We start from the raw sequence: 18,864 nt of genomic DNA on the forward strand, positions 1-18,864 counted from the left end.
TTTAGAGTGGGGCATCAATTTATAAAGAGATACAGAGAGAAGGCAAGAAAAAAAAATACAGTTTGCATTTTTACTGAAATCTCACAAGTCATTTGTCTGGGTAGGGGGAGAAGATAAAAGCGACACCAAGCAACTTGTCACAAGTGGGTTCTGTGGGTGGGGGAGAAAGTGCCTTTGTTACAGTCATGGGAAGGGCGAGCGCGCTTCACTGTGAAACTTGGATAAAACTGACATCAAGCAACTGAAAGAAAAAAAAACCTCTAGAACCTCAGAAGCTACAAAAAGCAAAATTTAAAATGAGTTACATTTATTCAGTTAAAAAATTGACAGTTAGTAATGGTCACATGAACACCAGGGAACTGTATCTACATTTCCTGACGTCAATATGAGCGGCACTAGGGTTTTTCTGTTTGTTTTCTTTCACTTATACAAATCTAATGCCAGTTAAAAAAATACAAAACAAAACTGAAACCCAAGACGCTGTGAAATCAACACTGCTTAAAAACTCAAAATTCAATCTGATATATTTGAAAATAAATAATTTTTACCTTTCTTGTTAAAAAAAGACAACTCACCACCTGCTTTCAAAGCAGGAACATCTTTACGACCATTCCCAGAAGCGTTTCATAAATAGTTACCCACTGATTGTCTATTAATGCAGCATCTCTCAGTCTCAGCTGGGGTCTCTATATTAGGCCATATACAGTATTTTGTTCAGACACAGTGTTTTGTTTTGCGTTGGTACCCCCTTCCCCCCCATTTTATTTAGGTACAATTTCTTTGAATACAGCACATCATGCTGGCAAAAATCATGCAGATGACATAGCATGAAGCGTAGCAGAGCTTAAAATCACCTGTTTGAAAAAAAAGGACAAGGAATGTAGTGTTACAAATCATGATAATGAAAAAGCAACTATCCAGTCTCACGGACAACCAAGACAATTTCAAATGTTCTCTCACATTTGTCTCACCTACTAAGATTTGTTTAAATGTCTTTTTAAGTCCAAATTCACTTAATTCTCTTCAACCTTTTCCACCAGGGATAAGTAAAAAAATAAAAGGTTAATTATTAAAACTAGTCTCTTTTCCCTTTTAATCAAAATAACCATTTCCAGCCCTCTGACTGTACATCTCATTTTAATAATCATTTCAAATAGAGAAACTTATGAATCTGACATGTTTGACACCATCTCCTGATGCCACAACATTTAAAACACTCATAACAATACCTGGGTTAAACCTCCGAAAATATAAACGGTTCTTGAATCAACTTCCAACACTTGAAAAAGGCCACATCTTTAAACCTTCAGAACGTTTTCACACAAATCATAATCCTAAGGGACACTTAGAATTATTGAGCAGGCAAATGAGCCTCCAGATGATTCTCTCTCATAGGCAACTGTGCAACTTAAAAAGTCTCCTTCCAAGGACACCACCATCCCTGGCCACACAAAACACAAAGCCAACTGCTTTTAGTAGCCTTCTTACCCTTGCACTTTGAGCCTCAAAGCATCACCGTATTAAAGAGACATTTTCCAGAAATGTCTCCCTTGACAGTTTTGTGCATGTTATTCCTCGATGCCCCCCCCCCCTTTTAATAGTTTCATTGACTAAAGAAATAAACTGTTTTTCAAATAGTCTTTTCAGTAAAGTGCTTGTTATTACTCAAAAAAAAAAGTGCTATTTGAATCTTAAGATAATTTCTTTTCCTGTGAAAAACTGCCTGATATAACTTTATTTATTTTTACATAAAGCTGAAATGAAACCTACCTCTTGTAAGGATACTGGGTTACTAATTTTGGTGTTTGGCAGTAGGCAAGATGCCCACAGAGGTGGTGACAAACTGGAACCACAGTACAGAAGGTAAACCCTCTAGGTGAAATGGAAGGCATATGGAGAGCTCCTACTAGAATCCTTTCATATTTATATACAAATATAATATATATTAAATAGAAATATAAAAATAGCTCTATTCTTTTTCTCTGAAGTTATCCTAGAAGCTTTTCTTCAAATCCTCACCCATCGCAGGCAAACAATGTCTGTCTCCTAAACTCCATCCTCTCTTCCACTCCATAATGTACCACCAGCCCCTTTCTTCATAAATACAATTGTCTCCTACCAGGCTCCTTATAACGTTCCATAACATTCACACTCCAGAACCTGCAGCATCACAGCATCCGTTATCATGCTCTTTACTAGGATGTTGCAAATAAGCCACGACTATAGTAAACAAGTTGGGCAGAAGCAAAAGGCTGATGAAGAAAGAGGCAATAGCCTGGTCCTCTTCCCACTGAAAATCGAGGACAGTTCAGCAATTGATTCAGCAAGAGGGGAAGCTGCAGACCCTTTACAAATATGGTTTTTAGTCATGAGCTGTGAAACAAAGCATCTGCATCCTTGCACAGAATCTGGACCAAGTTCTACATACTTGCTTTGCTAAAAAACTCGCCTGATTCATGGCAGGAATTTTTCAAATGCGTGCTATTTTTTTCCAGTTTCTTTGAATTTCCCCATCTCCTATACTTTTTTCTCTACTAGCTGGTAGTTCTGTAATTGAATGACCCCTCTCTGAGGTTACAAAAAGCCTCTTGATCAAAGTGTACATTTCTATCGTTGTCTTTCAGCAGCCACGCTACTGCCCTCATCTCATTCCTCTCTCACCGAGTTTCGCCTTTTTAGCCACAGACCCAGAGCAGCACACCAGAGTGTTTGGGAAGGGGGACACGGGAAGAGAAGTTTAAACGAAGCTTTATATAAAAAGCTGCCTCATTAAGCGTCTGGCTGGTATCTCTATTTTCTGTAATTCTGAGTATAATAGCTTAACATACCTATTTTACCACTATTGACTAGTTCTAACAGCACTATTAAAGCTCTCCCAGTTTTCTTTTTTAGTGCTATATTATTGTAATTGGTTAAAAAAGTCTAACTCATTTTCCATTAAGCAAAAGTACTGACAGCACAGACCTCCAGTCAACGCAGCTTCATTTAGAAACAGGTGGAACAGCGTGGTAGGGACGGTAGAGCAAGGCAGGATTTCTTTACATGGAACTTTACAGAAACAGGTTTCTGACCATTATTCCAGCCCAGAGAAAGCCAGAAATCCCTTTAAGGAAGGGAAAGTGTTCCTTGCTATGTTTGGTATTGGCATCTATTCCTTGCTCCAGGTTGCAAGAAGCTTCTTGGAGCAGCAAGCGATCCGCTTCTCTTTGGTACTGTGCTTCTCTCCTTCCTTGTCACTACTGTGCTTTTTGGTGCCAAACTCTTGCTTTGTAACGGGGGAAAAACAACGATCTAACGGTGGGACACGTGCAGAGGCAAAGGCGAGCCTCAAAACACAACCAACTCTTATCAAATGCTCGGCTAAACTGGTTTGGTTCACCCAGTAATACAATCAAACTGCTTCATAGTACAAAATAATCCATCACCATTTGGTTACATTCATTCTACTCCTCCTCAGTATTCAAGATTAATCCAGCTTTCTCTCCCTAGTACTGATTTTAACTGCTTTTACTGGTTTTGTTTTTAATTATCAGATCTATCAGCATTTATTAATTTTCCTCTGAAGTTCTTGTTTCCACAAACTAGTACCATAAAAACCTACTGAACGTTTACTTAAAATAGCACATCATGTCTGTTGGAACTTTTTATTTTCTTTATAAAGTAAAGTTGCCTTATGAAGTCTTAGTTCAGTGATATCTGTAAATCAATAGCCTGGTAGTGTTAAATGCAATCGTGATCTCCCCAAGATACACCTTAAACACTATGAAAATGATTTTAAAAAAACCCCTGCAAAACAACCAAATACTAGAACAACAAAAAAATCAGCTTACCATTCCTCCCTCCTGCAAAAGGGGTAAGCTATACTTCTAGATATTTTGATCATTTAAGAGTATTACCTTCAAGGTCTGAGACTTTAGAGGCTCCTCTGTTTCTGGCTAGTGTTTAAGGGGAGAGTACCACTCAAAAATGCTCACGGTCTCAAATCAGACCATTGCTAAAATCAACATGATACAGAGATATCTATGAAGCAGATACACAAGTTTGGTTGACAATGTACTAAGACTTCAAAATTGAAAATGGTTACAGATTCAAGACATTGTAATTCAAGATGTTTAGCATTATCACCTGAATTAAAATCAAGGCACTATGGGTTTTGTTGTTGTTAAAATGACCCTGAATTAGTTCTGACTAATTTTTGAAGGAGAATAAAAAGATTCCAACATATTTTAACAAGTTACAATTCTCACCACAGAGAAAGTGGTTAAAAAGTGCCCAAAAGGTTATTAAATGTAAATATATTTTTGTGCAAATTACTCCTATAACTGAAACATTCTTGAAAATCACTGTCATTTTTTTTTAAACCTTTTACATAAATATTTCCAACTATGAACTATATCAAAAGATAGCTTTGGGGAATAAAATTCCTAACCATCCACAAGAAAGCAGTGCAAATTCCTATTTTTCAAAGAAAACAATGAATTAATTATGAAATGATGGATGATATTCATGAATCTGAACCCTGATGCATGATCACCAGTTCAAACAGCTTCATCAATAATTTAACCTCGAGAAGTCAACTAACCAACACACTACACCTCACCGAACAAACCCTGACATCACAGACAAAGCACAAACAAGAGACTTGTGCCCACATTAAGGGTGAAAATAATGATGCATCATGTTGTAAACAAAAGGGTAGAACAGAGGAAAACATTAGTCTGAGTATGGCGTGAGAATTTAGGGAAACATATTCAAACCTACAAATAACAGATTACATTTTCATGCATCATATAAAATATTTTGCTCTTTCTCCTTTTATGCAGACATATACACAATATTTTACAGCATCTGTACAACAGAGAACTGGATTTCACACAACATTTTCAAAATATTTACTGTCCCATAATCATCTGAAAAAAATTAGATGGTTTTTGGACTATATTCCTGGCATTTTTTTCCTGCTAATTCAAACAATTGCTCCATGTCCATTTTAATACTTTAAAAATGTACAGGATTGATAAAAATACCAATATTTTCAGCATCCCTCTCATTTCAGTCACATTTTGAGATTTCACCTGGACAAATTAACACATGGTAGCAAATTCTTTAGAACACAGAAAACTGGGGCAACTATCAAAGTTGGCCATGTCCCCGTCACCATAACCTTGTGGCTTTTCTTAACAGATTCCAGAAGTTAGAAGTAGATCTCAACACCGTTGTGTCAGAAAGCCCTGGTACTGCTACCTCTGTAGGCTCAGTGCAACTCTCTGTGGAGCAGCCTCCTCCTGATAGTTGGCTTCAACGAGAGGCCAAGCCCCACACTATTGTGGCTGAACTTTGGAAGGATCAGTCATCTTGTCAGTTCTGTGTCGCGGAAGTTGCTGCTGCTGCTGCTGAGACTGATGCTGCTGGTGGTGCGACTGAGTAAAAGTGCTTTGCTGTAGTGGGAAAGCAGCAGAGAGGATGAGCTGAGCTGACTGATTTCCGTGAAGTAACCTGGATGTCTAAAACACGCAAATAGGAAAAGATTATCTTTCCTGCTGCTCTGAGAAACACAGGCCTAGATGCCTTTTAACTTTTCACAAGGATTCAATCAAAATAAGCTTCCAATTTGGCCATTTAAGCTGAGCAAACAATGCAAAGATTAATTCATACTAATAAAGTTAATTAGACCATCTGACCAATTAATAAAGCAGCTGTAACTGATCTTTGTAATTTCCCATGACAATGGGTAGGAACACATGGCAATTTGTCTCAATTTCAAACCACAAGAGCATAACGGGGCATAAGGAATCTATTTGAACAAGTGCAGGTGGCTGTCACTGCCGCCAAATGAAAAACCAGTGCACGACTTGGCACAGATCACACATATCCCCCATAGCCAAAATGAACAACCAAAGAAATGGCCCCATTTGCAGACCCAGGCAGCCCCTTTGAAGGGGATTAGTTACTATTGGAAACTGTACTTAGTTTTAATATTAATTTTCATGGAACCAAAAGGTGATGGTTACTGAAGAAAAGCAATGAAGGATGGGTACAAATGCACTTGGACACCTCAATCCAGAAAACACGTTCTGCAGCAGAAAGTAAACTACATCACCTGCTGCACCCACAGCTTCAGACTGTGCAAAACCCCAGCGCACAGAGGCAGGAAAAGTACTGTTTTTGTACTTTTCTCCACTTTCAATCAGCATTTTCTTCACTTCAAATTCCAGCACTTAAATAGTTTGTATTAAAAATACTAAGAAATTCTAGGACAGAAACAGAGCTTTGGAGATATTTCTCTTTCACAAGTCATGTGTTCTTCACCAGAATTAAGTCCAAATAGTACAAACTTTTTAATTTAGAAACAGAGCTACAAACATTAGCAACCTGCTAAACAGTACTGTTGTTACAGTATCTGTCTGAGTTGTCAGTGAACACATTCAAATCTGCACTCTGGTTTAATTCAGTTCAAGAGTCTCCCACTACATAAATGAGTGCTGAAATTCAAATCAACAGGCATTTTTCAGTTCTCTTTTTGAGAGGCAACTTGTCGGTGAAAAGCCTTTGCCTGACGCATGACTGAAATTGGTACGTTTCCATGAAAGACTTTTTCAACAAGTCAGTATTTTCTATCACTGACCTAACGAAAGAAAATTTTACTCAGCCCTAAATAGAACTGTAACCATTGTGCATATAAATGTAGGTTAAGCCTCCAAGTACTTACTGCATTTGTATATATTTCACCTAAGCACAGGGTCACTCATTTAGTGCAAGTGGAAGATCACACATAGTAAGAAGGAAGAAATACTTACAAAATAAGGATTTTTAATTGTGTATACTGTGAAAGAATAAAAAAAGCAACTACATTCCCAGCGTAGATAAAAAATGTTAGGAATGTGCACAAACTTTATTGTGATAGTTACGTGGACTTTATCTTTCTTTGGAGAAGGCAACATCAGAGGCCCAATTAAGATTTTTCAACCCATGCCTTCGTGAAGGCAGTTCTTCTCTATTGTTCCAGCTACCACTACATCTTCCCCCATAGCATCACCTGCTGGGTGAGCTACGTGCCACCCATTAACTGGAGTTAACATATGGCGGCAGTTTTCCCCATCAATTCTTCCTAACTTCTGGTTATTTTCTTTTCAAGATTTCCTATCTCTAAACCCCTCGGGTTTTGCCTTCCTTCTCTTTTGATCCAATCTCCTTTCTCTGCTAAACCAAGGTTTTTCATGACTCCCTGCTTATAAGGTTACTCGCTGCTCAGCCTCCCCTGTAGCCTGGACAGATGTTCGTGCCTCATGTCTTGCTCTGGGCTTTGTGCTGCTTTCCAGACCAACCAACTCTGTTTGATATCATCTCTCATAGCTTCTTGCATTAATATGTGAATGCAAAGAAAATACAGGCTGTTTTAAAGGGAAATGTCTGTTTCTTCATCCCAAGCAGCAGTTCAAAGGGAAGAGGATATAAAATAGGACAAAGCAGAGTCAAACTGCAGGGAAGACCACCACTCCTTTAAGTAGCAATATTTTAGAGAAAGGCTACAGAATAAACTTATCTCACGCATCAGCCTTGTTCATATGTTACTATTTTTATCGCTCAGTTTTCAGATAAAGCATCTCTAGGACATGCCACGAAGGCTGAAAGTGTCAGGACTTGGAAAAATTTGTTGAGAACGCTGCATTACCTGTAGGAACTGCTGAGGGTGCTGGGTCAGCTGCGGCTGAGCTGGTTGCTGAGCTGTGCTGAGCTGCTGCTGCTGCTGGTCTGCCTGACTTGGCTGCTGCTGCTGTTGCGTTACTGACAAAGTCTGTGGCTGCTGCTGTTGGGCAGCAAAAGTGGGATAAGCTGTCACCACCTGTCCCATAAACATAGTACTTGGTACCATTACTGCTCCACATGCTACCGGGGCCGTGACAAGTTTTGTTACAAGTTGCTGACCTTGAGAAAATCTGTTAATGGAAAAAGACATTTGGAGACTTTTTAGGGAAAAAACAAAACAAAACAAAAAAAAACAAAACCAACCAAACAAGCAAAAAACACACACACAAAACCAACCAACCAAACAAACAAAAAAACACCAAGCACCAAGTGCACTGGAGAAACGCACATGTCAATTTCATGCTTTGATGTAACAACATGGGTTTTGACACCTTAGCTTGGGCACAGTTTAGTCTATATAGTTAAAATAGTAAATCACATTAATTTTTTAATGCTACTTTAGCTCCTTTTGTATATGATGCAGCTATGTATAAGTGAGTCATCTGAATATTGGTCTTGAAGATTTACCTGATTTGCCTGTCCTGTGTAAAAGTGGTTACTGCAGCAGCATTCTGGTTATTGTTCTGTGGTAAGCTGGAAGGAACCTGGACCACATTTCCTGTTGTTGGCTGAGAAATCACCATAGTGTTATACAAAGGTGCCGAGACTGTGTTCTGTGACTGACTGGCAAGAGAAGACTGTTGATTGTGTCCACTTAGTACATTTTGTTGATTATGCTGAAAAGAAAAAATATTTCATGAGATAGTAATTTGAAAATAGCCAGGTACTACAGCTGCCTTCCTCATTGTCATTGCCCATAGTTTACAACTGCTAATGTTTTTCTATTACAAATTAATTCTTAATTTGAAGTACACAAGCATTTCTACTGACTGGGGACTTGGAGAGGGGATGGGCCCTCAGACATCTGAAAATCTCTTAGATTAACCTCTTCTCTTCTCCAGGTTAATTTTTCAGTTATTGTAAACTGTTTCTTCAAGATGCTGTTTTTTACTCCTTTGGCATTTCTGTGCCACACCACAATCAATCCATTTATTACATGAAAATTTGGAACTAGCTCACTGCTGAGATGGTAACACTGTCCACCACTGGTGTGCCTCTTCACAAATCTCAAAAGGAGAATATGGAATTTGGATAAAAGGAGGAAGATGACCACAGAGATCGGACATACAAGGAGCCTCCATGCACAAAATGGTCAAACCCAACAGAAGTGTTCAGCTTGAAGAACAGGCTTCCATGGAGATACATGTGACAGAGGACTTTGAAATGACATGTGACTGAGAAGATGAAAAGTGAAGAGCTGCTCAATATGTTTCTAGCATATGAGCTGGGTAGCAAGTTAAAAAAACAAACAATCATATTTCACAGAAAGTAAAGCTGTAGAACTCACTACAAGATACTGTGGATTTCAAAACTTCACACGGAATTGAGAGGAACTGAATAAACTCATAGAAGAAAAATACTATTATATTACGGATGTCGTATACATCTGGCATCTGACTGACATTGCTGAAGAGTACAAAAGTCAACTGCAGGAGCACCAATATATGCTTGTCCTGTTGCAATGATTTTCTAGTTATTTGCTGTCTGGACACTGCATTTCAAGCTCACTTAATACAAATTTCACGTTATGTGTTCTGTCAACAGAAAATTCATAGGCCTTCAACATAAGGCAAACTAAACATTTTCTTGATACTAGTCTTTCAAAAAAGCTACTTATTATTTACATGCCTAAGTCTTAAAATAAAAACAAGATCTGAAATTGCATTATCAAGAACATATATGCATTTCAATTACAAAACTTGGAACATGAAGAAATCAAGATGACTCAGAGGACATTGTTAAGAAAAAAATTTGGGAGGGGGATGTTACGGAAGCTATTGTTGTGTTCCAGCCAAATAAATAAGATAATTTCACCTGTGTTGCAGTATTCTGCAAAGGCTGTTGCTGTATCATGTGTGGAGTACTTATATGGCCCGTGTTCATCCCACTTTGAGTCTGATTAGTCTGAACAACTTGACCTTGCATGTTTATTGGCGTAAGCTGCTGAACATTTGAAGAATTTCCAGAAGCAAGCTGCACAGAACCAAAGTTGAGTCCAGAAGTTGATTGCTGCAAGAACATCTTAAAAAAAATCCACCTGTTAGCTTTTAAAAAAATCTTAATTGTTCAACATCTTTTAGAGAAACTAAACTTAATTATTTTAAATCGATGTAAGATAACATTTCATCTTAGTTATTAGAGGTGTTGAAACAGCCTTGCAACCACCAAGAGCAAGACACCAAACGCCCATATAGGGTTAGTACTCAGACTCTACTGTAACTGATAAGAATCAGAATCCTGATTCCTAGAGCACTAAACATCAAGGTTTAATATTTGTTCTTAAAGAAAAAGTACCATTTAGAGACTAACTTGCAATGTAGTCTACAACTGTCTAAAGGCAAAATGTATTAGAGATCACATTTCTATTTGTAGGATCTCTAGCAGTTAAACTAGTTCAAATGAAGAAAATCTCAGAATCAGTAGATCCGGGCATAGCATCAAGAACATAATCTTACTTGGCAATCAAGTAATCATAATGATTATACTGAACTTTCAGACTTTGTTGTAATAAGCTGAATTCAGCACAAAAAATGTTTGAGTCTTTACAAAAACAAGGCCCAAGACTGCAATGAGACAGAGTAATAAGGCAGAATGTAGATATTTTTCCAGTTTCCACAGTCCTGAATAAATTCCACAGTGCATGGGAAGAGAACTGTGAATTTCTCGTCTTGAGGCATCTATAAGGCAGTCTGCTGCTGGCAGGCTTACACTAGACACAATAAAACACTGAAAACGGCACATGCCAGGAACTGCCACTCTTCAACAGAATCTAAGCACATACTCAATACTTCCAGGAAGTATTTTTTATACTTTTTCTTCACAATCTACACTGAAAATATTTAGATTGTTTCCTTAAGGTGTATTTTAGTTTTCATAGAATCATAGAATAGTTTGGGTTGGAAGGGACCTTCAAAGGTCATCTAGTCCAACATCCGCAATGATCAGGGACATCTTCAACTATATCAGGTTGCTCAGATCCCTGTCCAGCCTAGTCTTGAATGTCTCCAGGGATGGGGCATCTACCACCTCCCTGGGCAACCTGTGCCAGTAATTTAACAACCTCATTGTAAAAAATTTCTTCCTCATGTCTAGTCTGAATCTCACCTCCTTTAGTTTAAAACCATCACCCCATGTCCTATCATAACCCACTCTTTTAAGAAGTCTGTCCCCATCTTTCTTGTAGGCTCCTTTTAAGTACTGAAAGGCCACAATAAGGTCTCCCCAGAGTCTTCTCCAGGCTGAAAACCGCCAGCTCTCTCAGCCTGTACGTTTTGGTGGTGTGGGTTTTTTTTGGGTCTGTGTGGTTGTTTGTTTGTTTATTTCGTTTTTTGTTTTGTTTTTAACTAGAAAAACCCAATAGAGTAATTATTTTCTTCCCAATGCAACTGCTGAAAAAATAACAAAATTAGAAAAAATATACTGGTTAAAATACAGGAATCAGATAGCCAGCTGCTAGACTGAATGTAATGCATCCTCTAGACTTGTCTTTCTGGCTCAGCAACCTCTTCAGTATGCCATGCAAAGTAGGGCGTGTAGGAGGACCACAGCCAGATAGGACAGTCTAAGAAAGAAAAGCTAAGAATTTGACACGCTTGAGCTAAAAGGGGAACTAAATGCTTATCTTACATATTTTAGATGAATATTCTAATGGCTACAAAACTATGCAAGAAGTAATAACCATGGCATCCTTTCACATTTAGCTTCAGGCATAAGCTGGCTTGAGACACTCAACATAGAAAAGACACACTGTGGCACTTCCAGATACATTCAGAAGCAAAACGGCAGGTACCGCAGGAACAGCCTCTTTGGGTGCTATGGATTTTAGGCACATTAAGTCCAGATGGCAGCTGACAGGGTGTAGGGAGGATGACCTTGTGGAATTAACTGCCCAAGTATCTTTTTAGATCCCTAAATTCTCCACAGATCACACCTGTAAGTTACACTTACTCACCTGGAGCCCTTGACCGTGGACAATTTGAAGCTGCTCTTGAATCTTACGCAACTCTTCCTGCTGTCGATGAATATTTGCCTCTATCATTCGTGTTCTTTGCTCTAGCTGGTCCTTTAGATGTTGCATAGCTCCTAATTGAGCTGAAAACTGAAACACAGGCTGTAGTGCAATTAATAAATTAAAAGCTGAGCAAAAATAACGTTTTATTTGCAAGCAGTAAATACACTCCTCCACAGTAGCAAAGAAATTCAGCACTGCTTTTTAAACTGCTAATACCCATAATCTGAGAACAAATTCATCTGTATGAAAATGTCACAGAACTCACATTTAATTGGTGCATCAGATTGGTGAACTAAAAAAAAATAAAATAAAATAAACATCCATAGCAAAAGAAATTGACTGGCATCCAAATCGCCAAGACTCTACAAAAAGCCTTACCAACTGACATGGTACTGCAGATCTTAAAGATCTCTCAGGTTAAAAATTAGAATTGTACTTGTTTACAAAAAAAAAAAATCACCCAGAGCTAGAACATGTACAAATAACTTGGGAATACCCTTTGTGACAAACACAGAAACCATGTTTGCCACCTCTGTTCTTCCCTAGACATCTGCTATGGGCCACAAGTCAATTAACTCTCCGATACTTACACACTGTCTACAGGACAGAGGTCTTTAGTTGGACCTGATACCACCATTCACAGGCTGAGTGGTGTTACAAGCATATGTGTAGAAATTTACCAGCATAGTTGACAGATTTTTAAATCCATGTCCTAAAACATTTTATCTTAAATTGTGTTTACATCTGTGTTTCTAATGGCCCAGGCTGAAAACTAGATCCACACAAGCAACACGAATTAAAAAAATAAAGGGGAAGTGTCAAATTGGGGAATTTGCTCATTTCAAGAGAATAAAGTTAAAGTTGACTTTGGCACCAAATAACTCAATTTCTGAAAGAGAAGTTAACCTTATATTCAGAACAAGACTGTTCAAAAAATAATAAACCAACATAATCCATACCTGGGACATGCCAGACTGGAGCTGTAAAGTTGCAGGCTGAGACATCGTTGGCTGTGTTACTGGTTGTCCAAGAGACTGGGAGCTTAAAGACTAGGATTTAAGAAATTGTTCCGTAAATGGAAGAGAACGAACTTCATACTTGACAGGAAATATTTCTTTACATAGTGTCAATTCCAAAATAGCATCATATGATAAAAACAAGTAAATGTTTCCTGAAACATCTAACCTTAAATATTAGAGAATTAAGAACGTAAGAATAATTGATTATATACATTTTATATATATATCCTTTTTCCACCGCTAAAAATATACAGAAGCAGTAGGTACGAACCAGGAAAAACAAAAATTACAACTGTTTTAGAAGTCTTATTTGTAGTACGGGAAAAACTTTTTCAACAAGTTTGGAAGTTGACACCTTTGATTTGTTCTTAAACTATCAGTTTTTAAAAATGCATATTTTAATAAGCATTCTATTTTTGAAGTGCATGTATTAGTTCAACTGGAACAAGAGAACCAAGTACATGAAGCATGACATCTTCTCACATTACTAAGACTTCAGAAACAATATAAAAGTATTCACTAGTATTCTTAGACTCATAAATTTATATTAATTCTCTATAAGGACACACACAGCATTATGTTGGAAATTATATATGTAAATAACTGCTTATCCACATATAGGTACTAAAAATGCAGAATCATAGAAAGAAGTTATGTGTGAGTGAAAGCAGAGATTCATACACAATCTTGCAAACCCTAGTACCAAAAAATACTTATATGTTTAATTATTGTATTCCCTTAAAATGTAGTATACTGAAGTTGCATGTTGATACAATTCTGATAGTCATGTATTACAAGTGCAAATACTAGCTTAAATTATTTGTTTTCAGAAGAAATAAAACAAAAGCTATATGGATTTAATAATGCCTTTTAGAAGTGAATAACACTGATTAAGTACAAAATTTTCTCTGAAGAGTTACCTGACTACTCAGAGATGATCTTCTTTGCGCAGTCTTTTCATGACCAGATAAGCTTTGCCTTGGAGGAGTGCTAGTGTCCACTGTCATCTTAGTAGGTGTTGCTGACAATGTTCAGAGTTACAACAGAAAGAGACATGTTAATAGTAATCTCAATTCTGCAATGCAATATTCAAATCACAGGAAACTTTTCAAGAATTAAAAAAAAAAAAAAGCTTAAGGCTTGGACTCTTTTTACCTTGACTGTCCAATAATAATGCAATCTGATAGACTGAAACAAGGTGTTCTAGGGTTTGCTATTGAACCTATAGAAGCAGAAGCCACTATTTACAACCTCCGAAAATCTGAGTGGTCAGCAGATCTCTGAACCATCAAAAAGGACATTTTCATTTGCACACTTTTCATAAAATGACGATTAACTGCTCGTTATGCATTTAAGTAAAGTAGGTAAGGCAGAGAAAGCCTTCCCTAGGAAGGAAATTATATTTTCAACAGTTGGTGCTTACATGAATGATCCGACACTGCAGTATGTGAAGATTTTCTTGAACTCCTGGAGGAAGCAGAAGGTGTGGGGCTGGTATCAAATCTTTCCAGCGCTTCTTTGAGACTCACTGTGTTTATGTGATTGTCAGACCCAGAGTCCTGACTCTGAAGAGACACAAAGAAACAACCACCATTTTATCTGATTTGGCACACAATGTACATTTTTTATCAAATATCTAAGATTATCCTGTGTCTAATCAACCCCCCTTACACAGGTGACTGTGCAAAAGTAGTGGCCTGTTTGATATCTTTAAGCTCAGTTACCATTTGCAGCTTTTATCCTTGGAAAAGAAACAAAACTAAAGTCAAATGACCAAAATGCATGCAGATACAGGGCACAAGCTGATTGCTGAGCTGACCACCTCCTCTAGCAACTCATTTCACTCTGAACACCAGTGTAATGAGTGAATTGCTTATTCTTTTGAGAAAGTGTAAGTTAATTCCACAAGATTCTAGTCCTGCATTTATACAGTCCTAAAATTACATTTGGCCCTTTGAAGGCAACCGCAAACTGCTGTGGCCCCCTGTGAAAATGAGTTCGACGCCCCTGCGCTAGAAGGAGCACTGTCAGATGAAACTTGCTGAACTGCCAGGGGAAAACAGACAGAGCATCTGCACAAGCTGGCTTATCTAAGACACACTGAGCTTCCAAGGACATTAATTCAAAATTAATTTTGTACACTTCTAAGAAGTGGGACATTCACACAATGCAATAGCTCCTGCTTTGCCCTTGTGAACCTCTTTAAGCCATTTTTGTGTGTTGACCCTGGTTTTTCAGATTAGGAGTGCTTCCAGTATGGAAGAACATTTACTTATGAATCAAACTCTGCAAAAATCAGATAGTAATAAAGACTTATGGATGTTGCCATGGTATAACTACATGTACATGAACTCCTGAAAAGACATGGGTAAGTGTTCAGGACAGAATACAGTTAAACCAACACCTTTCCTAGACTTCTTCGATCATTTCAAACAGTCATATTGTTTAGAGTACAAAACAATTACTTTTTCTGTAACAGGACAAAACGCTTCTTGCTGCTGTGTATTTGCTTACTTCTTTTTTTTTAGTATGAAAGAAAGAAGAGGTATAATAAAGTAAGACACTCACTTTATCTGCTGTTATCTCTGGAAGAGACTCCTCAATACCAAGTTCTCGTCGTCTTTCTGCTCTAACTTCTGCATAACTAGAAGAACAAACCGAATATGACTATTATATTCTTGGGTGATTTAAAAAACATACCTCAGAAAACAAACTCCTGGGAGCTACCTTGCTTACAAAGTATCTTGTGAAGTTTTCCAATGATTCTTTAAACTGCTGTGATTTCTCTACCTCCAAAAATACCAGCAATACAGGTTCCATGCCATTAGAATTTCTTTAATATAGATTTTTTTAAAAATGCCTTACCTTACAACAGTGTGCGTACAGACAATAAACTCTGGCCTGGAATTCCACTGGTGATACGTGATATAGTAATGTGTTTGCAGCCAAATCCATTGTTGTCCCTTTGTAAGGAATCTGTAGTAACATGACTTCCCTTTCCCATATTGCATTACTATAAAAGTAAAGAATAAAATCTACTGTCTTTCCAGTCTGTAAATATTACAATCATATCATAAACATTATTTCCCAGCTTCATATGGCCCAAACCCATATATAAATCTAGTATTATGATAATGACTAAGAATAGGTTTAAAACTGTAAATTTCTACAAAAAAAAAAAAGTCCACTGCATTTTTCCGAGAACTGCAGAATTCAAACTTCCATTTTTGTGGAGTTTTTTACACATTGTGAAAAATTAACGTGCAGAAATTTTAAATACAGCTTTATAAAAAAAAACATAACCAAACAGAGAGCTTGTTCTATTACATGTTTAAACAAGTTTTGCATTTATTAAACATCACAGAGCCTTTTAAATGCTATTGGAAGAACTGGAGAAGTATTAGTCATAGTCTCTGTGCTCCAAGCTAACACAATGAAGACTCTGTAAGATAAAAGTTAAATCTGTTTTATAGTTCAGCATCAAAAGAAAAAAGATAATGATCAGCAGTGCAATAAAGTCAAATGAATGGGAGTCAAGACCTTTCACTCAATATATCACAAAATTTCACTACAACAGCCACACCATTTAACAAACTTCAAACCAGCATTTACAAAGCAAACTCGTTCATTATAGGAACTTAGTTATACTCACAATGCTCGTGACATTTTGCCAGATTATCTAGATCATCCACATGATAATAATCATAGCCTGATGTTCCCAAAACTTCAAATGGAAGATAACCTATTATTGGAGGTGCCCTAATTAATATAAAAATAAAATGTCATTTTATTTTCACACTAAGAAAAGCCAAGCGAAAATTATTTCATTATATAAGTTTTCTTGTTTACAGTCTGTACTAAAAAAAAAAATTAACTCAACACAAGCTATGAGTAGTTAATGCTGATTAGTGAACTCTAAATATTACAGCCCATTCAGCTACTATTGCTGTTTTACATAGAAGGAATTGCACCTGTGATCCAAGAATAGGAACTTCCATTCTAAGCTATGTCTAGATGTGAACTCTTCATTGGGTTCTTCAACAGTGCACATTTCCTAAAAAGTAAAAAAATAAAAATCTCTCTCAAAAAGGCTCTATTCTAATTCATAAGCTCTTTTGAAATTCAGACCTAAAGTTAGTAGAAAACTCCACAAGAGCTCTAATGTTATTTTTAGACAGCTTCATTGTTTTTGCTTGTTTAGACGCATAGTACTGAGGTAGAATCTAATCTCAGCTGTGCCAGGCTGGCACTCAGTTGATTTAAATGGAACAATCCTGGCATGAGATTAAACTCAAGCTCAGTATCCGTAAACATGGTAGTACAAGCAGAAATCAATAGTTCCTGCAGTTATGCTTTTAACTTGTAACAACACTCCCACCAGACTCCCTGATTACAGTATTTGATTATAATGGGTAAAACCCAACAATGAGCACGATGGCCACTTATTTTGAGTTCAGGAACTGGATTCCTCTTTTTAGTGAATACAGAGTACTCCAAATCACTTTGGCTTGAGGGCACAGGCATGTATTACAAACAACAATATTATTCTTATGTTTAGAACTCATGAACAGTAAGAGAACAATTGTATTTCCACAATGACAACAAATCTTCAACGTATTCTGTACATTGTTTTACATGTGCTCTGCTCAGACATACGTGCAATCAGTGCATGTCACAGTCAGTTTCTATTGTCCCCTTCCACAGAGGTGAAGATGCCTTATGCTGAGACAGTGACAGAGCTAAGTACCCCAAGCCAGTCGGTTCTATTGCGAACTCCTCTTGCACTGCCTTCCAAGAAGAAGGATGGGTGATGGAATACATGCACGCACACAAATACGCCTCTCAACGTATTACAATAAAGCTGAAGATCCGTAAATCTTTCTTTTTTTTGGACACTTGCACAGGTTTGTCACACTTGTAGGAGCTTGCAGTGGTATTCCCATTGCCGGGAATACAGTAGAATCTACTGATGATCAGATACCACAGCAGTTTCCTAAAGACTACAACACAGAGGCCACTGCTGCACTGACATAATATTCACAACAGATGTGCGCGGATGAGCACACTGCTGCTCTGCAAACATCTATAACTAAAATAGTCCTGCAGAAAAATACAGTAGAACACTGACTGTAGTTCCTGCAAAGGGAACACCTTCCTTTTCATTCTTTCAGGTTATAATACAAAGGATCTAAGTGGATATTTTGCAGTTCGTTAAATAGATATTTCAAGGTTTTCAAAAGAAAAAAGCAAGCATATCTAGGCAATGTTTTTTCCTCACCTTCATCAGTGTAAAATGTAAAGACAATGACTAGACAGGGAACTTTATAATGGAGGTAACAAACAAAATCACTCTGGGCATGAATTTTTTACTCTTGGTGTGACTTCCAGTTAGCAAGACTTAACCTTCAAAACTGAAATTACTCCTAAAACCCAAAGCCCACCTTGCTTCCTAAGATTACAGCATTTAATAAAGCACCACTCATAGCAAAGTAAAAGAAATGACAGAGCAAACGTATATCTTTAAGATATACTTTTGGTTTGTTGTTTCTTTTAATCTAAATATTTTGGTACATTTCAAAACAAAAGTAAAAATAACTTAAGTGCAGGCAGTAAAATCACAGTAAAAACATCACTGTTGAGAGAGCAGCTGGCACCAGGTTAGTATCTGATTATTCAATGCATTTATATTAATGATTTTCAGATTTCCACTGTAAAATGCCCCTGGGCAGAAGCTATCTTGTTCAACAAGACGTCTTGTTGAAGTTGTCAACAAGGCATCTAGAAAAGAAAGGACTTTCATTTGTAACAAAAAGCATACTGTTAGAATCCCTTTGGCTGGATTAACCCTGTCTTCTTGATAGGACTCAATAATTCACCAGCCAAAATGCAAGGCAAATGTTTTACACAATGTGCAGAGCCAAATCCCTTAAGTGGAAAGCAAAATTTGTGGCGTATTTTTTTACAAAA

At 37.3% G+C, this 18,864-nt stretch overlaps 1 protein-coding gene across 15 annotated transcripts in view; it reads right to left on the minus strand.

Annotated features, from left to right (window-relative positions):
- CLOCK (clock circadian regulator) overlaps positions 1-18,864 on the minus strand; it is a 64,820-nt gene continuing 45,956 nt past the window's right edge. For 11 of the 15 annotated variants that reach the window (XM_065060933.1, XM_065060927.1, XM_065060926.1 and 8 more), the window contains 13 exons: positions 16,869-16,951; positions 16,550-16,656; positions 15,763-15,910; positions 15,466-15,541; positions 14,321-14,462; positions 13,818-13,918; positions 12,838-12,927; positions 12,144-12,170; positions 11,819-11,965; positions 9,682-9,888; positions 8,275-8,483; positions 7,673-7,937; positions 1-5,504 (listed from right to left, as the gene is read on the minus strand). In XM_065060933.1, the coding sequence (XP_064917005.1) occupies positions 5,322-5,504; positions 7,673-7,937; positions 8,275-8,483; positions 9,682-9,888; positions 11,819-11,965; positions 12,144-12,170; positions 12,838-12,927; positions 13,818-13,918; positions 14,321-14,462; positions 15,466-15,541; positions 15,763-15,910; positions 16,550-16,656; positions 16,869-16,951 (1,785 nt within the window). In that variant the 3' untranslated portion in view covers positions 1-5,321. Of the gene's footprint in view, positions 5,505-7,672; positions 7,938-8,274; positions 8,484-9,681; positions 9,889-11,818; positions 11,978-12,143; positions 12,171-12,837; positions 12,928-13,817; positions 13,919-14,320; positions 14,463-15,465; positions 15,542-15,762; positions 15,911-16,549; positions 16,657-16,868; positions 16,952-18,864 lie in introns of all 15 variants that reach the window. The other 4 variants (XM_065060937.1, XM_065060939.1, XM_065060940.1 and 1 more) reach the window with 3 other exon arrangements.

The sequence above is a fragment of the Columba livia genome, chromosome 4 (assembly GCF_036013475.1).
Source record: "Columba livia isolate bColLiv1 breed racing homer chromosome 4, bColLiv1.pat.W.v2, whole genome shotgun sequence".
NCBI classification, from domain to species: domain Eukaryota; kingdom Metazoa; phylum Chordata; class Aves; order Columbiformes; family Columbidae; genus Columba; species Columba livia.